The sequence below is a fragment of the Drosophila suzukii genome, chromosome 2R, assembly GCF_043229965.1.
Source record: "Drosophila suzukii chromosome 2R, CBGP_Dsuzu_IsoJpt1.0, whole genome shotgun sequence".
Lineage (NCBI taxonomy): Eukaryota > Metazoa > Arthropoda > Insecta > Diptera > Drosophilidae > Drosophila > Drosophila suzukii.
The window spans coordinates 21,774,798-21,800,106 of record NC_092081.1 but is presented as its reverse complement, the minus strand read 5'-3'; the positions used below and the strand labels follow the sequence as shown (position 1 = coordinate 21,800,106).

The 25,309-nt window shown below is 43.0% G+C and overlaps 1 protein-coding gene across 9 annotated transcripts in view; it reads right to left on the bottom strand.

Annotated features, from left to right (window-relative positions):
* Positions 1–25,101, bottom strand: part of brp (ELKS/RAB6-interacting/CAST family member bruchpilot) — a 37,159-nt gene extending 12,058 nt beyond the window's left edge. For 5 of the 9 annotated variants that reach the window (XM_065863555.2, XM_017073201.4, XM_017073198.4 and 2 more), the window contains exons 1-9: positions 25,008–25,099; positions 23,459–23,901; positions 20,576–20,944; positions 18,899–19,015; positions 17,988–18,421; positions 17,216–17,462; positions 17,095–17,150; positions 400–489; positions 94–339 (exon numbers count right to left, since the gene is read on the bottom strand). In XM_065863555.2, coding sequence (XP_065719627.2) covers positions 94–339; positions 400–489; positions 17,095–17,150; positions 17,216–17,462; positions 17,988–18,421; positions 18,899–19,015; positions 20,576–20,711 — 1,326 coding nt within the window. In that variant the 5' untranslated portion in view covers positions 20,712–20,944; positions 23,459–23,901; positions 25,008–25,099. Of the gene's footprint in view, positions 1–93; positions 340–399; positions 490–3,412; positions 4,784–10,115; positions 11,216–17,094; positions 17,151–17,215; positions 17,463–17,987; positions 18,422–18,898; positions 19,016–20,575; positions 20,945–23,458; positions 23,902–25,007 lie in introns of those variants that run through there. The other 4 variants (XM_070994661.1, XM_070994662.1, XM_017073202.4 and 1 more) reach the window with 4 other exon arrangements.
* Positions 25,102–25,309: the final 208 nt, after the last annotated feature.

Sequence of the window (25,309 nt, the reverse complement as noted above, 5' to 3'; positions counted from 1 at the left end):
TTCTCATTGCCTTAATGGACAAAACCCGCATTTTGGTACTACCTTAGTTTTCTAGGAGTGGATAAAGAAAGGATAGGGGATAGGCAGTCTAACCTTGCGCTGCAGCACGCTGATCTTGCGGTCCTTGATGTCCATGTGGTCCTTGAGCTCGGTGAGCTCGCTGGTGAGGCGATTGCGCTCCTGAACAGTCTGCAGGGTGCCCTGGGTCTTCTTCTCGATCAGGCGGTTCTTCTCCTCAAGGCGGGCTCGCATCTCCTCGACATCCGTCTGCAGCATGTTGTAGTGCTCCTCTTTGGCACATAGCGACTCCTTGAGCACCGCTATGTGCCGCTGGTAGTCCTGACGGGAATTACTTTACTGTGCAAACGACAAACTTGGGCGCTAGCGTTTTGAATTTACCTGGTGCTGCTCCTCGAGGGTTTTCATTTTGGCCGCCATCGCCAGGATCTCTTGATCCCTTCTCTGTATTTCAAGACGGAATTCGTCCAGCTGAGGGTCATTACGGATGGGAGTTGGGTGGTAGTATTTTTGGGTTGGTTGGAAAGGAACAAGTACAGATAGAATTAGATCAGAAAGTGTTGCCACACATGGGGTTGCCTGGGCCGGGAACTGATAGTGATCCATAGCCAGGACTACAAATGCTTGGTGATTGGTTGGTGTTCGTGGTCTGCTTGTTGTCTCAAAGTATCATTTGCTGTTGCAACTGAGTGTGAAATGAGCGATTAAGAGGTGCGGACAGCGAGCTTACGCTTTGTAGAGAATGAGAGTTGGTGGATGGATAATGTCTGGGGCCCCCCAAATCCCAGATATAGGGTTTAGTTTGGTACTCCTCTTATCCTAACCGCCCTCGTTGGGTGTCCTTTTCAGTATTATCGTGTGGATGGATGGTCTGTTTTGGTGTATGTCTGATGGTTTCTTTTGGGGGTTCGGAAAGTGGGGTTTTCTGAACTAGTTATTGGTTTGGTTTTTAGTTGCTCTTTCGGTACGATGTTCGACGTTCGGTTTTCGTATGTAATTTTATTGTTTGCTTTCGAAAAGTTTCCATTTTATAATGCTTACAGCTTAAGTTAAGTTTAACAGATTTCGAGAATATTCTTGCTTGTCGGAATTAAGTCTGAATGCAATCTTAATTAGGTTTACAGTTAAATCATTGTATAAATAGTACATCCCATGGGATCATAAATGTATATGCGTATAATCAGAATATTAACCATAATTATTTAAATACAATACAAGTATATAGAGAGTTATGTATAATGTGTATATCTTATATCAATATTCAAATGCCTCATTGTTCTGTTCGTCGTCTTGTAGAAAAAGGTTACAAATCAAACTGAGTCGGAGAGGAGAATCAAGTTTGGCTGAGCAACAAGAACAGAAGTAGGAAAAGCTAGTGGATAGTATCTTTGTATCTTTGTATCTATTTATCTATTCACACGCTCGCACAGAGTGCTGTCTTTCGAATTGGCTAGTGATAAGCTTTTTATCTTTCGGTTACGCTCACATTCATTGATGTACATATATTTATATATATATATAAACAATTGAAAAAGAGTTTATCTATGAACACAATTTCTGTTTTATGTTTTGTTTTACGATTGCTGCATATTTTAGGGGTTCTCGAACTACCAACTACGACTAGGCAAAATTAAAGTAACTTCCGATTCACTTTCCCGTATCAATTCATCTAGTATATATTTAAACACTACTTTAACAAGAATTTTTACTTTCTTTGAGAAATATCTATGCGTAATTTCGATTTTTAAGCACAAAAACAAGTTAGCAAGTTATAATCGATAGTCCGACTAAAAGATATTAACTACTCAAAAGTATTCCGTAGTTTAGCATGCATTCAATGTGAGTTTCGAGTAAATTTTGGTTTCCTTGGGGCATAAAACTGAACGAAACGTTTGCCAGAGGTTTAGGGGTATAGCGTTCTATATATTTTGTATACTTATCGATGACTACCGATTTATGAGTGTATAAAGCGCTTCTTCGAATACGAAATACAGTCGAATACATAATAATACAATATAATATTCGCATAGACACATTTTGAATGCTTCTTCGTTTCACTTTGCTTGTTGTCTCAGACATACAAAAACTAATTCCGATGCGATCCTATTCGATTCTGACCTATTCGGTTATAGATTGCACATATAAATTTCCATGTTTTCGTTCATAATTGACCTTCATTGCTAATCACACGCTAGTTCGTTTATAACTCTTGCATTTGCTTTTGCTGGGGAAGGCTTTTGGGAGAGTTTAAACTTAGTGTTACAATAGTGGAGGCGGAAGAAAGTTAAGTTAAGTAAATAATGTCTCTATGCAACTTATGCCCACTAATGCGAGAGAGAAAGTTATAATTGGATTAGGCTCTGGTTAGTTAGGTAGTTAGTAGGTTGGGTATAGGAGGAGGTCCTTGATGGCGTGGAAATACTATGACCATGCAAGGGTTTGTTACTTATTCTTGTATGCTTAGGTATAGATAGAGTGTGTGTCTGTGCTGCACTAACAATTGGCTAAGTTGTCGAATGTTCATACTAAGTACGAGTTACTCTATAGGTTTTGATTTAATAAATTTTAAGCTTCGTTTTTGTTTTTTCTTTTTTCGTTTTTTGTTTTGTCGTCTCGTAAAACTTGCAACTTTCACAGGCGAGACAAGTTTAAAGTAAATGTTATTTCATTTCGCATTTCTCTTTTTGTGTATATATAAATTGTTGTTATTTGTGAGTAAATCTCATTTAGTTTTATATACAGTCTTTTACTTTTGAGAGTCAAGAGCAAGGTTCTACAATTTCCAAAAAAACATCCACAACAATTTGAATTCTCAGCCGAATTCGGCCTTCGGTTTTCTCTATGCCCTGAGTGCTCTATGCAAAGAACTTAAATCAAAATGGTCAAATAAAAAATCGAAGTAACTTTAAGGTATTTTCGCTTTTTGTTTCGCTTTCACTGTTGCTACTTTAAAATGGCACATGAAACAATAGTTCTCCTCCTCCACATTCTCCATTGCGAACTTTTCTTAGCCTAGAACTACTAAGAGTATTCCACTTTATTATCATATATGTTGTATATTGTATGTATAATACTTGGTGTCTTATCTTCTCCCTACGCGAGAACTGGTTGATGCAGAGGAAAGCGTTAAATGCAGATCGGCCAGCCGTCTATATCGTATAACTGCATATAGCTATATAGACGGTAGGACTTTCCAATTGGATTCGATCGTTCTCTGATTGTTATATATTTATAGGATGCTGATTGATGATCTTTTCGATTTCGATTTTCGAATACGATTTTTCGATGGTGGCGAATTTCGATGTTGGGGTGGTTAGATTTCAGAAATGGGGACTGGGTCATGGTATCTTTAGGAGTCTAGGGATAGCGTGTCTACGTCAAATTTAAAACTTACTTGTCGCTTATGCTCTTGCGGCAGTTTCGGGTAATCTAAGTCTAGTTTCGAGTATGGCAGATGGTGGTGATGGTGGGCTTGATGCGGCTGCTGCTGCTGATGGTGCGAATGCGAGTGCGGATATGCCGTGTGATGCGAATGATGCGAGGAGTGGTGCGGATGCGAATGCGGATGCGTATGCGGATGCGTATGTGAGTGGGCCGCATGATGCAGTCCGTCCACATAGTCCCTGGCACTGCTGGCCAGCGTACCGCCAAACGGTCCGCTCGTATTGGCCAACGCCGCCAGCGGATGTGTCTGCAGGTGATTCTGATGCTGGTGCACATGGTACTGGTACTGCGGATGCATCTGCTGCTGCACCGACGCCTGGATGTGCGAGTGTCCCAACGGTGGGCCCTGAGATCCGCCTCCGTAGTGCTGCGTTCCCGCGAACTGTTGCTGCAGATTGTAGGCCAACGCCGCCGCCGTTGCTCCCGATCCCGCGCCCAATCCCTGATTCTGGTAATACTGCGAAATGGCGGGATTGGAGGCATGCAGCGACTGGTGGGCCATCAGCTGGCGCTGCTGGAAGGGGGCCAGGGGATTCCCGTAGCCCAAATCACTCTGGTAGGGATTCCCATAGCCCCCGTACTTGCAGGCGCCATAGCCCGCCGTATTTGTCGACGGGTAGTTGGACACCAAATTCGTCACGGAGTAGGCCGGTCGAAGTCGGGCAGCCGCTGCAGCGGCACTCTGGGCCGCCGTCAGCTGACTGGGCAGGACTTGCTGCACCTGCTGCCCCTGCGGCTGGAAGTACATGTTGGGCTGCGAGGAGAAGCTCGTGGACATTTGCATTAGGTTGTCGTTGAGGTACGGTGGCGAGGTGTCCCCCGGATGAAGGGTGGGGTAGCTGGAGACCACTCGACCCAGGCCCATGCCCACGGGGCCGCCCAGGGGCGTCGTCACCAGCTGACCCAATTGACGGGCCTGATTCGTGAGATTCAGGATCTGCGAGCTGCGCGATATCGACTTGTGGGCCTCGTTCAGCAGATTCACTATGTTCGAGGAGCTGGTCTGCTGCAGCGGAGGTGCGGGATAGCCGTAGACATCATTGTACATGGTGGCCGAGGGCAGGCCGGCAATGCTGTAGCGCCTCCTGCGGATCGGAGAGGTCTGACACGGTCCGTAGATCTGGGGATCGTACAGTCCGTATCCCCCCACGGCTGCCTGCGAGGTCGAGGGTCCGTACAGATCGTAGCCCGCTGGGGCGTAACCATTGCCCGAGCCGTAGGACAGGGGGCCCGGACCCAGAGTTCCCGGCCCGTAGTACTGCCCAATAATGTCCGGCAATGGGGGACTGCTTCCACTGGCGCCCGAGTAGGTATTGTACATCTGAAACGGGGCGATTTCAAATGGTTGGTTGCTGTAACTGCTGTGACTGACTGACTGACTGGTGGTTGGGTTTTGGTTGGTTGGTTTTGATTTTTATTTATTTCTGGTTTCTGTTATATCTGATTTCTGTGGTGTCTACAGAGAGAGCTCTCTTTTGGGTCTGTTGTTATTGGGTCTGGTGTTATCTGTTTTGATTCTCCGGCTTCGATGCGATTTCGCTCACGCAGCTTTTGGCGGTTTTTGCTTTTGCTTTCATGATCATGATCGTGGCTTAACAAACATTAGCTATCTATATACATTCATAGAGGTGGTTTTGCATATATATGGTAGAAATTCTTGAATTGGCTTACATTTAACATAGCGAATGCGATTTTTACCCGAAACACTTACGGACTATTCTGGCCCCATATTTGAAACGTGATTGATTTGCTTAGTTCTTGTTATCATTATTTTTTGTTGTTTTTCTACAAGTTCTTCAGTTTGTATATATCTTTTCTTGTTCGACTTTTTACACTTTTTGCGCTTAATTTACAATAGGGTTTTGTAATAGAATGAGATTTGTTGATTATGAGTTATGATTTTTCGGTACTGTTTGGTTCTCTTTTCGTTTTTTTCCATTGGTTAACTTTCGTTTGGCTTTATATGGTTAGTTATATAGTTAGTTCTGAGGCACTTTCAACGGCTCTTGTTGGCACCCAAAAAAAGTTCAACAAGGGCGGGGGGTTGGGCGTAATTGTGAGTGTGTGTGTGTGTGTGTGTGTGTGTGAGTTTAATGTGTGTGCGAGAAAAGGGGGTGTGGTTTCGGGTTTGGTTTTGGGGGGCGAAGAGGAGGCGCAACATGAAATGTGTGTCACTTGGTTGACAGCCACGAGGATGTCGCTGGTTTTTGTATCTATTTATGTGTGGATGGCTGTATCTTAGTGGCTGAGAGTGTGTATGTCCCTGTATGTGTGTGTCTTATATCTGTGTGTGTCGATGCTTCTCTTTTTTTCGCTGTTTTGACTTGGTTCGTGTGATCATCGTGGCATACAAATGCAACTCGGATTCTGATTTCGTATTTCTCAGGTATATTTTTGGGTATTTTTGGTATTTTGGTATTTTGGTATTTTTTGTTTTGTACAATTTGCTTTTGGTATCTTGTTTGTACGCAGAAAAGAAACATAAATATTCGTATAACAATATATAGTTCAGATGCATTATAGAAATAACGTGCAAAAGTATATTTGTTAAATAATTTGGTTCGGTGTGTTGGAGAAAACAAACAAAATATATATTCATATAGTTGTTTAGACAGACAGTGAAAGAGAGAGAGAGAGTGTGTGTGAAAGAGACAGTCAGAGTTTGAGATTGAGTTAGAGAGAGACGGTTACAAAGAGACTTATAGAGAGAGAGAGAGAGAGATGGAAAGAACGCAAGTTGTGTGTGTCAGACAGAGCAGAGTATCTTTTCTTAATCCTTTCTTTATAGAGAGTGTTTTCTCCAGTGTACTTGTGTTGGTGAGAGAGGGTCAGAACTGTGTGTGTGTGTGTGTGAGTGTGCGAGTGGAACCCATCATGAACAGAGTGTTGTAGTTGTTGCATTGCGTGTTGTGTGAGAGTTCGAGTTCGAATTCGAGTGGATCCGGTCAACGTTCTTAAGATTAGTTGGTAAGTCCGATATTTACAAAAACCAAAAAGTAATATATCATACACAAACACGAGCACACATCCATATGTGCACACAGACACATGTGCATGTGTGTAAGTCAGGTGCAACGACACGGCAACAATTGTTGCCTATTTTTCGGCCTTGAGAAGGGCTTGGAATCTGGGTTTTCTTTATATTTTGAGGGGTGTGGGTCGGAAGATCGGGGGTTTTTGGGTCTCGGTCTGTCGTAAGCGGAATATAACGCAATCAATATCAAAAACAACATACTGCAGAGTAACATATTTATATATATAGTTGTAGTTGCTGATATTCGTATATATATAAAGAGCGACAGAGACAGAGAGAGAGAGAGAGAGACAGAGAGGAAGAGAGAGTGAGTGGGAGAAACAGAGACAGAAACAGAGAGGTAGAGTATATATTCATATGTTTGTTAGCCATATTGTGGATATATATACACGTCGTAATTGTTTTATCATTTTATCGTCAAAGAGTTGTCAGTAAATGAAAGATTCGCTTTCTTCTTCTTTTCCTTTCTTTCCTTCCTTCCGTCTACTCGAAGTATTAATCAATTGGTTATTGCTTTCCCTTGGTCTTTTCTTGTTATTTATATTTATTTTGATATTATTTTTTGGTATCGTGCGAAAATATTACAAAAGCATATTGTAAATAGTTGCATACGTTTTTTTCGATTCTTGGTAAACAAATTTGTTTTCATATTTGTCATTGCATTTCTTCAATTGTTTTTTTTGGTTTACTTTTTTTTTGGGTGATTGCTTTTAGAACAACAACAAAATATATGTTTTTTGATGTAATTAAAAAAGATCAATTCTGGAAACAAATATATATTTTGAATTCATTAATTGAGTCGCTTGATTTGGTTATTTATCAGTCAAGACTGCTTGCCTACGTTTTGTGTGGATTTAATTTTGGTTCATGAAGCCAATTAGTGGAGCCATTACAATCGATAAGTTTCGTGAAAAAATCATCTGCATCTTTTGGCAATAAAATGACAAAAGAATTATTCTTGTATGCTAAACAGATCACAGTTCACTAATGGTTGTTAATTCGTATCTGATCATTTCAGTTGGGATTTTGCTTTCTGATTTCTGATTTTTGATATCTTGATTTTGTATCTTGATTTCTAAGGTTTGCTCTTTGGTGTGTTGGTTAAATGTTATATATTACTTTTTGATTATGTAAGAACAGTAAGAAAAAGGAGTTCAAAAATCAGCGTTCCGTTCAAAATGCTAAGTTTAAAGTTTAACAAACATTGTGTGAGTGTATATGAGGGTGTGTGTGTGTGTGTGGTGGGGTCATTAAATAAAATCAAAGTACAAAGCGAGTGTGGAAAACTATGCTATATACTAGAATTAAACGGTTACACAAACAACATTAAGACACAAAACACACATTTACATATTTTAAGGCTCGGAGTAAAACAAAGATTAGTATAAATTTGGAAAACGATGCCGCGAAGAGAGGGGAAGAGAGAGAGAGAGAGGGGCGCGAGAAAGAGAGCACAGGTGAGCAGAACACTTAAAATAATGCCAAGAACTTTTGCTCACCCACACAAACACATGGAAATGGCGAACCGAAATAACAACATTTTGGTTACAAGGTTACGTATACGTCACGTGTGTTTGTGTGCGACTACAAAGGAAAGAGAAGGGGCTACAGAGACAAAGAGAGAGAGCGAGAAAGAGAGAGAGAAAGAGAGAGGGAGAACAAAGCCAAAGTAAGAGGCGAAATCAAAAGCCGAGTGGGTGGGTGAGTGTGTGTGTGTGTGAGTAAAGTGTGTTAAGTGCCGAATACATGTAGCAGAGTGTATTTTCTGGCTTTTCAACCGTTTTGTTGCTATTTTCGTTTGTTGCGTGCCCAGCAGAAATCATAAAATTCAAAAACAAACACATAAAACGGAGTATTGCAAACTGAAAATAAAGCATACAGCTGGGGGAAAACAATTTCAACTTTTATGACTCCTTCAGGGAAAGCGAGAGAAAGAGGGAGACCGGGAGAAGAAAGAAGAGAGAGAGACGGCACCCCCCCCACCGCACGACATTGACATGTGAGCAAACAAAGAGAATGCAAAAAAATTAAAGTGGTCGAGGGGAAGTCCCGCTTTTCAATGGGGATCCCCTTTTGCCTCGCGTTAATCATGACAAATCATCACGTTCACGTTTCGTTTCGTTTGTGCATGTGTTTTTCCCTTTTTTGTGTGTGAGCAAGGCCAGACAGAGTCCTTTTCCCCATTGTGTCCTGTCTGCCCTCCACTAACCATCACCCCTAACATCTATTCCAACCCCCAAACCCCCCTCCCCACTTTAACCCATTGTCAGTTGTTGTCCCATCTTTTGCCTCCACGCACGTGCCTGATGGAAATGTATTTCAAGTGACACATTATGAAGTGCATCCCTGTCGGTTCTAGCTTTTTGTTGAATTTCGGTAGGCCTTTCAGTTAATGAGCATGGATGCCAAAGGGTTAAGGCTTAGGGGGGTGTTAAGGTTATATATTTGCGCCTGTGCTGTCTATGCTTCTTGCACTTTTCTGCAGGCCCTGTTGCCGAATTTCACTAATTACGCAGAAAAGCAGGCAATGCGCTTTCCCCTTTTTAGCCAGCATTTGTGCACTAGTGTGTGTTCGTTTTAGCCAGAAAGTCTGTTAGTCTGTCAGTGTGTGTGTGTGAGTGTGCTGATATGTGCCACTGTATGTGTGAAATTTAATTTGCAACTCGAGGCCACAAAAGGACAGGCTAAACAGAAGAAGTTTAACCAGTTTTGTTTGTTTTGCGTGCTAGTTGCTGAACATGGGGAAAAAGTTAAGAACTTTTGGGTCATTCTATTTTTGTCAAATATTCAATTTGTTTCTAGAGAATTCCTAAGAAATATTTATCTAAAGTATCAATTTAGCAAAGAATACTAAAGTATTAAGCTTTAAACATTTGTTATACCATTTAAATATTTTTAAGAATATTTAAAATAATAACTTTCTCAAACCGAAAAGAACTCAACGTTTTAAAAGTACCATTTACCAAGTATTTAGTGAATTTGGAATGATGTGCTTAGCATCTTAAATAATATGTAGTTTCCCTGTAGGTTCTGATTTCTATTCCTATTGAAACTACTTTTACAGAACATGTTTTTCTCTGTGCGCAGTTTTTTATAGCCTTTCCCTCTCTCTTTGCATTTTCTTGGTTTTCCCATCCCTCAATCTCTGCCCCCTTGGGAGTTGCTCATGTTACGCCTTGACAGGACATTTAAATGGCTTTCGGTGTCTGGGTGCCTTGCAGCGCCTACTGCAGCGGCCCCATTGATGGGGCAGCCAACCCATTGATTTACACTACGCCCATTATAAAGTACCATAACCACCCCTGGAATTTCCACCCACAGACATTTCGGTTAGATGCATTTCGTCGCTTTGGTTTGGGCCTGCTTTGGTTGGTTTGTTATGCGAGTTGCCTTTTGGCTGATTGACTTTTGAATGAAGTTGAAGGTTCTTGTGTGCCTGATGATGAGTAATGACATTTCGAGCTGAGCTGTTTTGATGACTGGATGATGATACGCTGTTGGTTTTCTGTTTGCTGTTGGCTGTTTCTGTTTTTTTCGTGGGTCTCAGTTGCCGCAGTTGTCTGACTGACTGACTGGATGATTGGGTGACTGTTTCCGGTGGGCGTTACAAGTACAATACCTTGTAGTAGACATAGGCATTGTCCATAGGTTTCTGGGTCTCTCGGCTGGGTCTTTAGGAGCTAATGTTGCTGCAATCGCAATGTTGCAGTGTTGCAATGTTGCAGTGTTGCAGTATTGCAGTATCGCAGTTTTGCAGTTCGTTGTACTGGGGCTTAGTGCTGCCTGGCTGCTATTTATGTAATTTGAGCTGCCCGCAGCTGTGTGTGTGTGTTTCTGTGTGTGTGTTGTTGTAATACAATAATAGACTGCGCTTCCCCGTTACTTTTGACTTTTCCACGGGGGAAAACTTGTGTTTGCTTCTTGGGCGCTGCTTCCTGATTCTTAGCGCTGTCTGCTTAATGCAAATGCGAACGGGAGTGTAACCTTCTGGCCCACCGCACACACTCACACATTCTCACTGGGAGAAAGGGGGCAGACTCGCACACACACACACGCAGGCACTTTGCCACACACACACAGACAGGCAGGACGACGAGCTATAAAAAGAAATGTTGTTGTTTTTCTCGTTGTCCTCTGTTGTTGCTAGTTAATGTTTGCTGCGAAGGATTTTTTTCGGCTGCTGCGGCTGCTTAAGCAAAAATTATTGATTTTATGCTGCTGCTCTGCTTTTCAGCTTTTCCTCTGCTGCTTTTCCTTCAGCTGCTGCTGCTGCCAAACGTTGGGGATGCAGGGATTGAAAAATTGCACTGGCACTCTCGATTTAAGCTATTATTTTCACACAGACACAGACACGTTTACAGGTAAAGGCACAATAATGAAATGGTCGACATTCCCCTTTTATCTACATCCTTTTGCGGTCAAGGAATGGAATTTCCATCTATATATCCTCTTTTTCTATCCACAGCACACGCGTTCGCGCCACGAATGGGATATTCTTTCGCGAATCTCTATGAATGATATGGGGGTTCGTGTGGATTTTGCGTATCCTGGCTCGATCCCAATTCGCTTGGCTCTGGCTCGCTGCCCACTACACAATTTTTTTTATCATTTGCTGTGCCAAAAACTTTCTTTTTTCTGTGCGACTCGCGACGCGTTCTGCTCGCTTCAGTTCCTGTTTTTTCGGTCCGTAACTCGGCTCGTCGGCTGGAGCGTTGCGTGTACAACTGTTCGCGCCTGCGGAGCTTTTGCGACCACGAGGCACGAGGCCACTCAGCAGCACGGCAAATCGCTCATCCGCACCGTGGCTCGACATTCGGCTCTCCACTCGGCAGCTCAGCTTTCACTCGCTGCTTGCCACTCAGTTTTCGGCACTTTGGGAGCTCAACTTTCGGTCCTCGGTACTTAGGGTTTCCCAGTAAGCCAGTGCCCCATTCATTGGGATCTAGAACGATTCGCAGCTGCTTCATCTTTTAGGTTCTGACACTATCTCTCTGGGTTTTTGAGATAATTTTATTTTGATTCCATATAATATCTCTAAATGTACAAGTCTATTCAGTTCCTTTAAGTGACTTTAGTTACATTCATCTAAAAAATCTAAACACAGAATCTAGTAAAACTATGTTTGAACCATTCCACTTCATTTCCAGGTTAATTCTGTATGTCTACAGATCGTTTAACTTCCTTGAAGATTATTTACTTACACTTATTTCTGTGCACCAAATTATTACAAAAAGGACCAAAGGCACCTATTAGTATGAATATTTCCCTTATAAGCGTAGTTTTGTAATCCCTATCTTATTATATTTAATCAGTATACATGCTTCAGGTTCAACTTTAGTTCAATAGAAAATGTTTACCCACTAGGGCATTGAACAGCCAGACATTCTTCCAAAATTAGTTGCCTTTCCTTACAAAACATATATTTCCCACATATTAAGTAGGAAAATCTGAGTTATGAAGACTTCCTGTAAACTATAACACATTTTTTCAGTCTCTTCTATAAATAATTTTATTTAACCCCTTTCTATCGCTTACATAGCGTTCGTCACTAGTCTAAAATCTCATTTAATCTTTCCCAACTAAGCAAAGAACATAACTCATGATGCCCTGAGCTTTAAGTACTTAGCTCTCAGTCGGTCGGCTTTCGGCACTAAGCCAAACCACTCATCCTCTCAGCTTTTGGGATTCGGCTCTCCTGCCGATTGAGCACTTTTTCCATTTCCGCTCACGAGTCCAGTCATGTGGTCTGTGCCACCCGAAAAGCTTTGCAAGTCAGGCGAGAGCTTTTACGTTCATTTACGCTCAAAAGCTGGCGGCAATATTGATTGCTTGATAAAGGGCAGGGGAGTGGGATGAAGTGGGGAGGGGGAGGGAGTGGGCGAACTCGTTTTACAGCTACTCGCTGCAAGCTTAACCCTGCACTGGCCGCGGCGGGTTGAAACGGCCTTTCCTGCAACTGAAGGCCTGCGCATGGCATGGGCTGCACTTTCCGAGCAGCTGACTAGCGGGCGGTCCACCTGCCCCGCCCCCTTTTCCCCTACCCCCCCTTCCGGTTGAGCCCCCTTCAAAAACGCCCCCCCCCAACAAATGGCATTCCGGGCAAACTGGCCCGCAAAAGTAGGCAACACTTTGCATATTAAGGCAGCTTCCATTCAATTATTATGCTAAGTGGGCAACTCATTAGGCAGTCATTTGTTTTCGGATATGCCATTTCAAATTGAATTCCTGTGCGCCCGGGGCAATCGATAAATCGAAGTGGAAATTCCTTTAGCTACCCATCTCTTTAAAATGCACTTGTATTCCCTTAACAAACTTAACTTTGCAGTGGTTTCTTTTTTCATATTTTTTCTTCCAACGCTGGCAAAATGAATTTTGCGGTAGGCCGCGTAATTATTTTATGCCCCCGCAAAACAAAGAGCTCCGGCAAACCAGCAGCATAATATATCAAGCGTTGAGCGCGGCCCACTGGCAGCCATAACGAGTTCCCGGAACCCAGAGCCCAGAGCCCAGTGCCCAGCAACCAGTCGCCTTTCGTAACCCCGTCGTAACCCCCGTGTTTTCCGTGCTCCATGCCCATTATTATTTATGCTTATGCATAGGACACACAGGGCTGGCACTTTCTTTGTGTGGGTGTGTGTGTGTGTGTGTGGGGGTGTCGTGTGAGTTTTATTTAGTGACCTGCGAGTGAAATGCCCGTCCGCAATCATGGATGTCGGGGTAAATTTAATATAGAGCTGCCCAGTATTTTATGGTATTTCAGTCATGAATTAAAGCCTTGTATTTTAGCCTTTATATTTACGATATGGCACCATTTTCACTGCTTTCCTGCAGGGTGATTAATACCTCCCCCAATTAAAGCCAAATTTATGCTTTGTTTACGTAATCTTAGTGGTGCAAATAAGCGCTCTATTTATGAGAAAATGGTTCTGAATTTGGGATTTATGCTAAAAACATGGTTGGTTTATATCTTAGGTGATCAATCTTTCATTTAGTTATTTGATTATTTTAAATTTACGACATAATAAAACAAATTATACTAATTATGATATACTCTTGAAGGTCCTGTTCTTAGTTGGTGTGTGTCTAAAGTATTCCTTTTCAATCACCAAATATTAAGTGAGTTTTTAAAGGGTGTGCTGCCTGTGAGCTACCATAAATATATGAATCCTAAACCCTATAGAAGTTTTGCCTAAGATGCTTATTATATAATATGTTTATATTCCCTTCCCTTAGTTTCTTTTTTGTGAAACCTTTCCAGGATATCCTCAGGCTTAGCCCCCTTCCTTAGTTCTGCCCCAACGCACTTGAGTCCGCTCCTGATTCGGCATGTGCCGATCCCCAATCCCCGTAAAACATCTGAAGGCCCCGCTTACCCCTTTGGTGCCTTTTGGCTTAGGTTGCTAATTAAAATTCAGCCATTGGCATCGTTTTGCATAGTTTCTAATTTGCCAGAGTAACAGAGAGAGAGAGAGAGATAGAAAGGAGAAAGCAAGACGGGTGATAAAACCAAGTGAGGGCGAGCCAAACAACATGAATATTTGAATATGGATTTGTGTGGTCTGGCATACTGAGCAGCATACTAAGCTTTGGTCATCGGCAGTCGGGGGTTAAGACGGGTTGGATTGGCCCTAAGAAGGTCTTTAGCTCTGAGTTTTTTTTTCTTTTATTTTTTTTTTGTTCTACGAGTAGCAAACATACACTCACCCTAACCCCTTGCTCCTCCTGAGCGTATTTCTTGATTTCACGCTCCAAATCAAGCTGTCTCGTTGTTGTTGTTTTGTTGTTAAGTTGTTGGTTTCGTTGTTTTTGTTGTTTCGTTGTTGGGGTCACCAGAAGTGAGAAGGTTGAGTATCGCATAAGTTTGTTAGATTTGTGTACATATTATATGTAAGCGTGCAAGAGTGCCTGGTTTGGTGGGGGGGTTTTGGGCAAAATGTAAGCCGAAAGTTTGAGCATCAAGCAGACAAAGTGGCGTCGGTTAAATGGCCATAAGAAGTAGACAATAAAACCAAGAGGACTCTCGTAAAAAGTATATTCGCCTATATGTATTCCTATATTCCAGCCGAGATACATATCTGTACATATACATGCGTGCACGGGGCCTCTGGCCTTACATAAGAGTGCCAAAAGTCGGGAAAAGTCGATTCAATGCGGCTCAACTTGGGCCAACTTGCTAAACAAGATGAATTATTGAAAGTTTTTTTCGAATGGGGGCTTGCAACTGCAGTTTGCAATAAATAGAATCTGCACCGAAAATAGGAAATGTAAAACGCAGTGACCTCGAAAGAACTGCGCCAGCCGATTGCTCTCTTTTCCGGCCCTGTTAACGCGGCGTATACGCAACAACTTTTAATTGCTCGCCCTGTTAAAAAAAAATAGGGAAAAAAGCCGAAGAGCGAGGCGAAATTTGTTTTCTTTTGTATGGGCATGTGGGCGGGCTGTCCCCCCCTCTTAGCCCGGTTTTGTGGGCTGATTTTTAATTACTGCTGTCCGGGCCGTGTAACTATGGCGCATTTCCTCCCACCATTTGTTTGCTTTATCAGTGACAAATTAATTTCGAGCCTCGCCAATCGCCGGTCAAGGCATTTGTTGTCCTTCCCTTCCCTCAATTGGTATAATATAATATAAGCCATAGACCCCCTGGTGAAAAAATGTACAAAGCATTACGCAGAAATGAAATGCGATTCCCGAAAAATGCCAGTGGGCAGTGAGCCAAAAAAAAAAGGGGCACCAAAAAACGCCATTTGAATACTTATTGTGCTGGGGGAATGCCATAGAAATGGTGCCTCGAAAAAAGGATGTTGAGCTTATGCAAATGGTTTTAACGCCACGGGGACTCAATGCAGTGCACAGATAAAATATGAAGTTCAAAATTGAGTCAAGGATGGTGGCCATTCTGGGCTAATATCTGTCATTTTTATGGCCATTCATTGATGCACAAAGCGCATAAAACTGGACTTCTTTGACTTTTCAGCCAGATGAATTACCATTGATAGATGCACAAAAGGCAGGGTTTAAAGAAAGTTGAGCTGTCAGCTTCGAAGAAACTTAAATGCCAATCGGATAATAAGAATATTTTCCCATTTGTACTGGCAACTGTGTATTCCCTTTGGCCTTTTCTCTGCTCTCCAGCGTCTGTTGTCCTTAAATAGATTTTGTTTCGGTATCAAGGTTATTTATGCTGCCCACTGGGAATGTGCCCAACTGTCTGACCATGCTCTGGAAATGCCTTTTCCCATTTTCCTTCCGCTTTCCCGCTTTTCCCCAGCTTGGCTGGCTGCCTTTTGTTTCTGTTTGCGCTTAATATTACGCATACGCCGTGTGTGGTTGTGTGGGAGTTTAGCTCGGGGCAAACATGTAATTACAGGGGGAGGGGGGGGGATACAGAACTTTGGATCAGTAATAAGCAGTTGGTAGTTTGCCATGTCCTTGGGGAGGTCGGTGGGTAAAAAGTTAAGCTGCATTTGCCGCAACTCCAGACTTATTTCAGATTGATTTCCCAGGGGGGGGGGGGGATGGAGGGTCTGGCACTACCCTCGATAAATAATGGAATGCAACAATGGAAATGGTGCGGGAAAATGCACTTTTCCTCGGCACTGGCAATGCATTACTGGCAAACGCTGCATACATAAATGGGCCACGCGAAGATGCATCCATTGTGGCGCCGAAAAGTGTGCAACAAAATCGAGATTTTATTGGGCGGCGAACAATGAAATGACTAAGCTGCCGTCTGAGTGTGCGTGACTGTGAGTGTGTGGGTGTTTTGCAAAGATGCATGTACATGTATGGGTAGTGCACTGCACTTAATGTTAATTTGAACGACGTTCATTGATGTTGACTGTAGACTGCTGACTGCTGACTGCTGACTGCCTCCACTGTCCTCATTCTCGTCGGCACAAAGTTGCAAATTAATTAAGCGACAACGGCAACAAGAACAAAACAGTGCAAAATATGCAAAACATGTAGCAAACTGAATGAAACGTGTCATTGTGCTGTGTGTACGTGTGTGTGTGTGTGTGTGACAATGTGGGAAATGAAAAATCAACAGTGGAAAACTGTGTGAAAACACTACGAACTCAACTCAAGCTTCAGTTGGCATAAAAGCGAACATTTTCTAGGCTCTACTTTAGGATTTTTTTTTCACTAGTTTGTAACAGTTATAAAGCGGTATGTATATATAAGTTAAGTGTGTGTGTGTGTAGGTAAGGTATATAGAGTATATAAGGCTTAGTTTATGCGTGTGTGTATGGGGGTTAAAATAAAAGTTGTTAAAGTTCTGATGTTGCATCAAATGTTTTTTAAACTCAAGATGCATAAAAAGTGTTTTTTTCGTGTTCAGAGAAATTGGGCAGGCGGGGAGAAAGGGAGAAAGCCCTCCCTCTCTCCCCCCGCTGCCCGTGTACGAAATCATTCTCTAGAGCATTGTTTGCCGAACGAAAGAAAATTAGAGAGATAGAGATTGACAGAGATATACGAAGGTAGACAGAGAGATGGCGGAGATTGGGGAGCGAGATTGGGTATAGTCGACCTAGACCTCGTCCCTTTTCCGGGGAAGAGGAGTGGCAAGGGGCTCCAAAGCATCTGATCGGGGGACTTACCTGTTTCTGAGCCATGGCCTGCATCTGCTGGAACATCTGGCGCTCCTCCTCTTTGCCTGGAAACGGAGGAAAGTATCTCAGTTAGTGGATCTATTAATCCCTTACTGTACTAAGAACCTACCCATTCCCTTGGCCTGCAGCATTTCCAGCAGCTTCTTGATGCTCTCGTCGCGGGCAATCAGCGTTTGCTTCTGGGTCTCCACCCGGCACTCGAGATCCTTGATCGTCTCGCGCAGAATGCTGATCTCCCGCTGCAAGTGGTCGTTCTCCGCGTAGATCGCCTCCATCTGCTGCTGCATCTCCAAGTTGGGCTGCCGCATCCGCAGGCGCAGCTCCTCCTCCAGCTGACGCACCAACATGGCTTGTTTCTAAGGGGGATTCATTAGGAATATAGTATTAGAAGAGGTACAAAAGATATCCCAAATGTAGTTCCAAGGATATCTGTTAAATATTTCTAGCTTTAATAATTCGAATTCCATAGAATCTCGGTTTAACTGTATTAAATTCTCCAAATATATTATTATGGCTCTTTGGGTTCTCTTGGGTTAGTACTATATAGTAAACGAGCTTCGGATTACAGGTAAAATAATTTTTGAAGCTTAGGTTATTCAGAGATCCTTAACTTAAAAAAGGTGTTACATACAATCATAATTTAAATGAATTATCTTTTAATAAGAAAAGTATCAAAGTATCAGTACATAAGAATGAGGATTTCCTATACAATCGAAAATCTAATACCACTTATCGCTTTAGGATTATGGGACTTGGATAGTTGGTTTTTATGACCTTCTCCTTTGAACAAGAACAAATAGCATTGGCAAAATCATAAAGTTACAAACATCAATGTATATACTCCCCATAGAGTTTGGGCAAATACCACTTTATCCACTCACCTGATTCTCCGTGCTGAGTAGCTTCAACTGATCATTGATCAGACTGTACTTGGCACTCTCCTCCTTGCGCAGGGCCCGCTCCTTCTTGAGCTCCGGCGACCAGAAGGTCTTGATGCTGTGCATCGAACTGCCCAGCTTTTGGTTGGTCAGCTCCAGTTCCCTTTTCAGGTTGCCCAGCTCCCGCTGCAGGTCGGTGTTCTGGTGCTGCAGGTCGCCCAGATAAGCTCGATCCGATGTGGGGCCCATGCCCGTATTATATCCACCCATGGCACTGGGACTCTGCCTGGCCGATCTGCCATAGAGCTCGTCCTCTAGGTACAGTCCCCGCTCGAGGGACCTGTCCCGGGAACGATCGCGAGGCTCCCGAATGGGTATGAACTCGCGATCGTGGGGATCGACGAGTCCGCCGCGATCCAGCGATTGGTAGCGGGTTCCTAGGGGGATATTCCAAATTAAGCATTAGTTTATCGGTTTATAACTTAGAGTTTCATAGAGCGAGATCAGATCTAAGACCTAGTTTATATATTTCGAAGTCAATTTGAAGCGGTTCTTCCTTGAATACATTTTATCCTTTATATCATTAAAATAGAAACCTATTTAATGATTGCCAAGAAAAACATTTTCCTTTTTAGAAAATAAGCGATCATTGGCATTGATATGTATTGAATCTTTGGTCTATAAATACTTTTTATCTTTTATTAGAAACACGCTTAGACTTTTAGCTATGTTTAATGTAATATAATATATTATTAATTATTTAATGTTGAGAATACAAGGTAAGGTGGACCATGATATAGATATTATTTGTAATTATATATATATTATTTGGAATGATAAATCCTAATTCCAAAAACCGACTCAGATTGACTTCGATAATATGTCATTTTTAAAAGTGCTCAGACGGTCATTACTTGGATAGTCCATGGCATGGGCCATCGGTGGTCTGCTGGCGCTCCGGCTGCGATGGTGACCCGCTCCGGCCGGACTGGTTGGCTCATCCATGTCGCGGTAGTATGGACTGCCCATTGCTGAAAGTCACACACACACAGAATTCATGAGGATGACCAAATGAGGATGACAGAACGGACGGGTGGTGGTTTTATCTCTGGTGGTGGTTCAGGTGGTTGTTTCGTGTTTTTCGTTTCGGCTCCTCATCCGGCCACCAGAACAAAAAGAACGCAACCAAAAAAAAAAGTATACAGAGTGTTTTTCTTTTTTTTTCTAGAGGTGGCAACTAGTGCAGTGGAGTCTCTGCCTCATTTTCTTCTTCGGGTTTTTCTTATTTTTTCGGTTAGGTTAGGTTAGTGGCAAGGAACGCAGGTAACTCAGGAGTAAAAAAAGGAAATGCAAACGGAAAATAAAGGAAAAGTCAACAAACGAAGGCTGGGAAAAGTGTTTGTCGTGTTCTGGCTTTGCTTTCTACTCCCACATTTCCCGACCCACAGACCTCAGCCCACAGCTCGTAAACCCGCTACATTGTGTGTCCTGACTTCTGGCTTATTTCTCATATTTCAGCCCACCTTCGAGGGCTATAAACTAAGTTTTCCCCGGCACGAAATCATTTTGCACGTCGAGAGCACGAAACTAAATTTGCGGTTCCACCAACGTCCTTGTTCGTCAGTTTCCAGTGTTTGCTGTTCAGTGTTCAGTGCTCAGTGCTCAGCTCATATTAAATGGTTTATTTAAGAGGCCCCCAATGGCGGCCAAATGCTAATTAGCTGGCGTAATCAAGTGCTGACCCCGTTCAAGTGCAAAACAGTTTAGCTAACCATAATTGTAATCCAGTTTGAGGCTTTGATATCAAACGCGCGGCTCCGGGCAAAGTTTCCAGTGATAGTGATGGCTTCAAGGTGCTCTTTTCCGCAGTGGTTTTCCTCGCTACTTCTTTTTTTTTGCGTCAATGGCTCAGCTGTGGGCCATTTCCCAGTCCTGTTTTTCTTGGCTCGCCCGGTTCTAATGCAATTTCCCGGCAGCTGCAACTGCGTGGCGGAAAATTCGCAACCAATTCCCCCGCATGGAATTCAATTTGCATGTGTTTGAGTGCCGTTTGTGTGGGTTAATTGAAATGAAAATCGGTTCGAGATTCGCAGGATGAGTGAAGCGAAACGAAATACGAAATAAATGAAAATCGAATCAAGTGAAATGAAATGAAATCAAATCAAATTTATGTACCATGCGCATGCGTGTGATGTTAGACAGAAATAATAGAGTTTAGTTAGAAATTGCATTAGTTGAGTCGACTACAAATAGTACGAAATGAAAATAGTTATATCTATGTATATATGGCGGTTATACAAGAAGAGAGCTAGCGAGCGTAATACATGAATCTTGAAACAGAAGCGTTAATTTTGCATAATTTTGGGGGAATTTGGAATAACATTTTCTAGATCGGTTTAAGCATGGCCAATTGATCGTAATGGGGGGAGAAATAATCAGCAAATGTTCGCCGGGCTCTCGGGCACAAAGAAGATACTGGCCAAAGTGCTGGACTACGTTTGTGCACAGATTGCAAGGACTATGTCCAGAGATTCGGTTCGGTATCGGTTCTTAGTTTTGGTTGTTGTTTATGGATTGGAGTGATCATTCACCTAAAGGACTTCCGCGTGGAGCGCCGTAGTCCCGGGATGGGGATCGATCGACCGTCGGCAATTCCTGGAGACGCCGCACGCGACCCGGACTGCGCACACCAGAGCTAGTTACTGGATTATAATCGTCACGTGACATAATCCGCGGCTCATCCGCGGCATGCAATCAAGTGCCAAATGGAACTGCAACTGGAACAGGAACAGGAAGTCGAACTGGGCAAACGCTAAATGCAACGTTGAACTTTGATTTCGGTTCTCTGGTTGGTTTATTGTATTGGCCTCTCGGTTGATATGCTCGGTTTTGATTGATTAATTGATTGATCTATTCGCGACTCTCTCTCTCTCTCTCTTTCTCTCTCTCTTGTGCGGCATCTGCAAGTGGAAGAAGTGAGAAGAGAACGAAAAACATACACACAAATAGTACAATGCGCTTTCTCGTGATAAAACAGTGTATTACATTACGCATACGCCCCGCTGCCCACTGAAAGCCAAGGCTTCTTTGCATTTAAATTGGCCCTAGCTCAACTTGCATATCCTTAACCTTTTTACCTAAATCTCAGCCAGTAGCTGTCTCACTACCGGGCCATAAGCGCATAAACAAATAGCATAAACAGTCTGAAAAGGACTCAAACGTAAGGGGGATGGCTGCGGTGGGGCGAACACATCTCGCCGAGCATTGCATTATGGCCGCTCTATGCAAATGCGTGTTTTCTATGGAGACGGCAACAAATCGCATGCAAATTGCCACTTGAGCGGTTGCTTCTCGGCTAAAAAGGAAGTCTCCCACAGAAGCTGTCGAGCGGAGTTTATGCGGAGCATCTAGTATTGATTTTGGCCTGGGTTTGAATACTACTCTGTTAAAGGTATTTTAAAACTGGGAACATGACTGCGTATATATTTTCTTAATTTTGGTTTAAGATACATGTATTGTATTGTATAATATAATTTGTATTGCTAGGTATTTTGAAGTATACCAACAACTTTTAGAGCACTGTCATTGGTTCTTAAAAAAGAAACTTAAGTTTAAGAGAATAAACAAAGCTTTTCTTCAATCTAAATATTTTAGAAAGTCATGTATTCAGAACGTACTTTGTATTTAAAAATGTGATTTAAAAAACGGTCAAGAACTTTCTAAATGCAGTTTTCTACAAACTATTCATTAAATTCCACTAGGGAAATAAGATATAGTTTCATATATTGTTATGTTCTGTCTTTGCCTTGATTTATTTCATCTTATATAGCTTGCATTGTGCCAATAAATCTTTTTAAAGAAATTCCAGAATTATCTTCTAGGCATTTATATCATCATTTTTGCCTTAAGTCTGTGATTTTATAGGCTTTAGAGATTTTAGATATTTTCGTGAATGCCCTGAATAGCAAATTGCAATTAAGCCGCCCGCATAAACAATGCGACATGGCGAATGCTGATTTTTTTTGCCTAGGCTGCTTTGAATGGGCCAAGAGTGCGGATATCAACGGCAGCAGCTGCAGCGGCTCAAATGAAAGCTAAACGAATCAGCAAGCCGGAAGCCCATTCACACAGCCATGAGAAGGAAGTCTCCAACCAAGCCGGAGCCTGAACCAGTGCCTCTGTGTGCCAGAGAATGGCGACATAAAAAGATGGAGGAAGCGCCAGCAGATGAGGTCAGGATATGGCAGACAGGCCATAAAATATCAGGCCCAGATTCGATTACATCGCCATGCCATTAGGGAGCCCCAGGCACTGCACTTTGCTGGGCAAACATATCCCTATATATAGACCAGTGTATGTGTATATATGCAGAGAGGGAGACAGATTGCACTTTGAGCTGCATACTTAAGGGACCTGGAGCTAAAACTGGAACCCCGTACGATTGTTGTCCGTACTTCGGACTTCGGACAGCCGGAGGCCATCTTATCAGGCTATCTGCTCCGGGGGCCTCCACCCCAAAACAAACATGTTGAATAGCCCCGAAAAAATAGAGGAAATAGAGAGGCGTCCCCGGAGAAAGCCGGAGAATGGAGAGAGAACTCACCACACTGTGGGTAGTGCGCAAATGCGTATCCTCTACCATCTACCGTACCATCGCTTTCTCCGCTCCCCGCTCACAACAATAGCGTCATCGTAAAATATTTTGCCGTATTTTGTTGTTACCACTGCCCCAATGTATGGATTGGCGGCGTTTTCTTTACACACACACATACACACAGGGGCACATGTAAAATAAGGTTAAAATTTGAAATCAATAAAAGTTATTCGACTGATCTAAAATTAGAGCAGGCAACTCAAATAACAACCGAAAGAAATAAATAATAAAGGCAAACACCGCAGCATTGACACGCAACCCCCATAAAAAAGGAGAAACTCGAAAAAAAACTGGCAAATCATGCGAGCATTCGAATGCGTTGAGCCTGCCCCACAAAGAACCATCCACACAGATCTAATTATAAGTTTCCAAATTGCTTGCCAATCTCTGAATGATTGATTGATCGAACGGGGCGTATGGGTAATGCATGGAAAGAAGACTAAAGTTACTCGCTAAACTAAGTTACTCGGCTACTAGTACTAGTACTCCAACTAAGTCTAGGCAATCGGGAATTGGATTCGCTCTCTTTTTTTAGTAGAATCAAATAAATCACAACAGATACGAACAGGAGATATAGGGAGTTATTAAGAGAGAAACAAAGGCAGGCATGAAAACAGATTACTCATAACTGATAACGGTTAAATTATGGGAGCTCCTGTTACACAAGGCAAACGCACACAAATCAGAAATCAATATCGCTTACGGTTCACATCACAAATTGAAGTTCTTTCTGTGTGTCTCCGGGTGGTTATGTTAGTATGTGTGTGTGAGTGTGAGTATGGGTGTCGTTACGTATACGTAATATGGTTAAATAGCTCACCCGCTTTGCTTAGGCGATGAATTTTGAATGATTTTCCTTAACGAACTGCGGGCGAATGAAAAACTGGCCAATCTAGCTGCGCCTCCTGCTCCTCCAGCTCCTCTTTCTGATCCTTCTAATCCGGCTGCTCCTCGACTTCCGCTTCCGGTTTTCAGAGCCCGCACACACTGACACACACGCGCGCTGCAACTACATGTGTGTGTGGGCGATTTGTTGCTCGTCTTTATGGCCGCTGGCAATGCAATGGCGCTTGTGTTTGTTTATGTGTTCGTTGTCGGGCGGCTCAATGGGCATTTCCGGTTCCGGTCGGCTAGCTGCTTGCACTAATTTAGTTCACTCGATGACACTGGCTTAGTTAGTTTGTTGACTCTCGTGGCGTGCGCTCGCTGGCTAATTGCATTTTGTGTTTATGATTTAAACGGCTTTTGGTTTTATGTACATGGCTGTGTTGGGAGGATAATTAAACCGCGTGAGTTTCTAGCTAAACTAATTAAAGTCTTCATTCACTTTGAGGTTGTTCTGTGTGTTTCTGTTTTCTGTTTTATGCTTTGTGTTTCTATATTTTTTTGAAGTGGTTTTGGTGGCTTCGTGCTTAACGAGGATATTTTTTACACTCGCTCCCAATGACACACATTCGAGGCACTCACACTCACACACACACACACAGCGATACAGAGAGATACGGAGTTGAAGAGTGCTCCGTAAAAATGGAGTGGAGAGTGCTCTACGCACGAGTTACGCTTACGAACAACGTAAGGCTCGACGTAACGCAAGGGGGTTGGGGCTGGGAGCTGAGTGGGTGTTTAGGGTGGCCCAACATTATGCTGGCGAGCCCCCGCTCCACCTTCTGCCACTCTAGGCTCTGTTATACAGCTTATGGCTTTTCAAACTTAATGTCTCTCTGTAGGCGTAAGTGTGTGCGATGGAGTGTGTGTGTGTGTGTATAACTCGCATGGCTTATATGTAGGTTGAAGCAATTTATAATAATTTTTCTGCTTTTTGCCCCAATCGATAGGCAGCGTTTAGTGGGCCAGATTACTCCTTTTGATTGACAGTGTGTGTGAGTGCTTGTCTTATACACACACACACAAGTGAAAACTTATACATATATACAGAGGGTGTATCTTTAATGGTTTCTTGAGTTTTTCACACGATTTTGGGCGCTGTAGGCGGCTTTTTGCCTCACTTTTAGCTAGCCTTTTTGCACTTTTTTTTGCAGGAAATCACTTTTCTGTATCCAGGGAGCAGCCTCTAGCGCTATTGCTGCTACTCACGCACACTCACTCACTCGCACTAGCACACACACACACATTCACAGCGATACACACACATTAATGGTTACTTTATATATTTAATTGAAGCACTTTTTGCCAGTCAATGGAATTTTCTCGCGCTGTTTTTTCACTTTTCTCCGCTGCGAATGCAATTAAGTTGCTTTTTTCTTGGCCTTATACATTTCTCAGCCAGATACATATACTGAGCGTGTGTTCGTGTGTGTGTGGGCATGCGAGAGTGTGTGGGTATTCGTGTCAGTGTGTGTGTTCCTAACCCAAAAATGTATTGTGCGGCAGCTGAGGTGGCCCGTTTTCGGCAACGCCGTGTCCAACTAACTACCCTCAAAGAACTGAGCGCCGCTCGTGCGAGCCAGTCGCTAATATAGTCGCCGATTCCGCTGGCAAGTGGTGAGTTTTCCGACTTTTCCGACCAGCTCTTGGCATAGTGAGAGCGCTGGCGGGAGAGCGAGTGCGATTGCAATCAATGAATTTTCCTTTTGGCGCTCGCGCAGTTCGGCGAGTGCTGGCATTTCGAGGCGGCGCGAGCTGCCAGGCAATGGGTTCCGGAATTCCAATA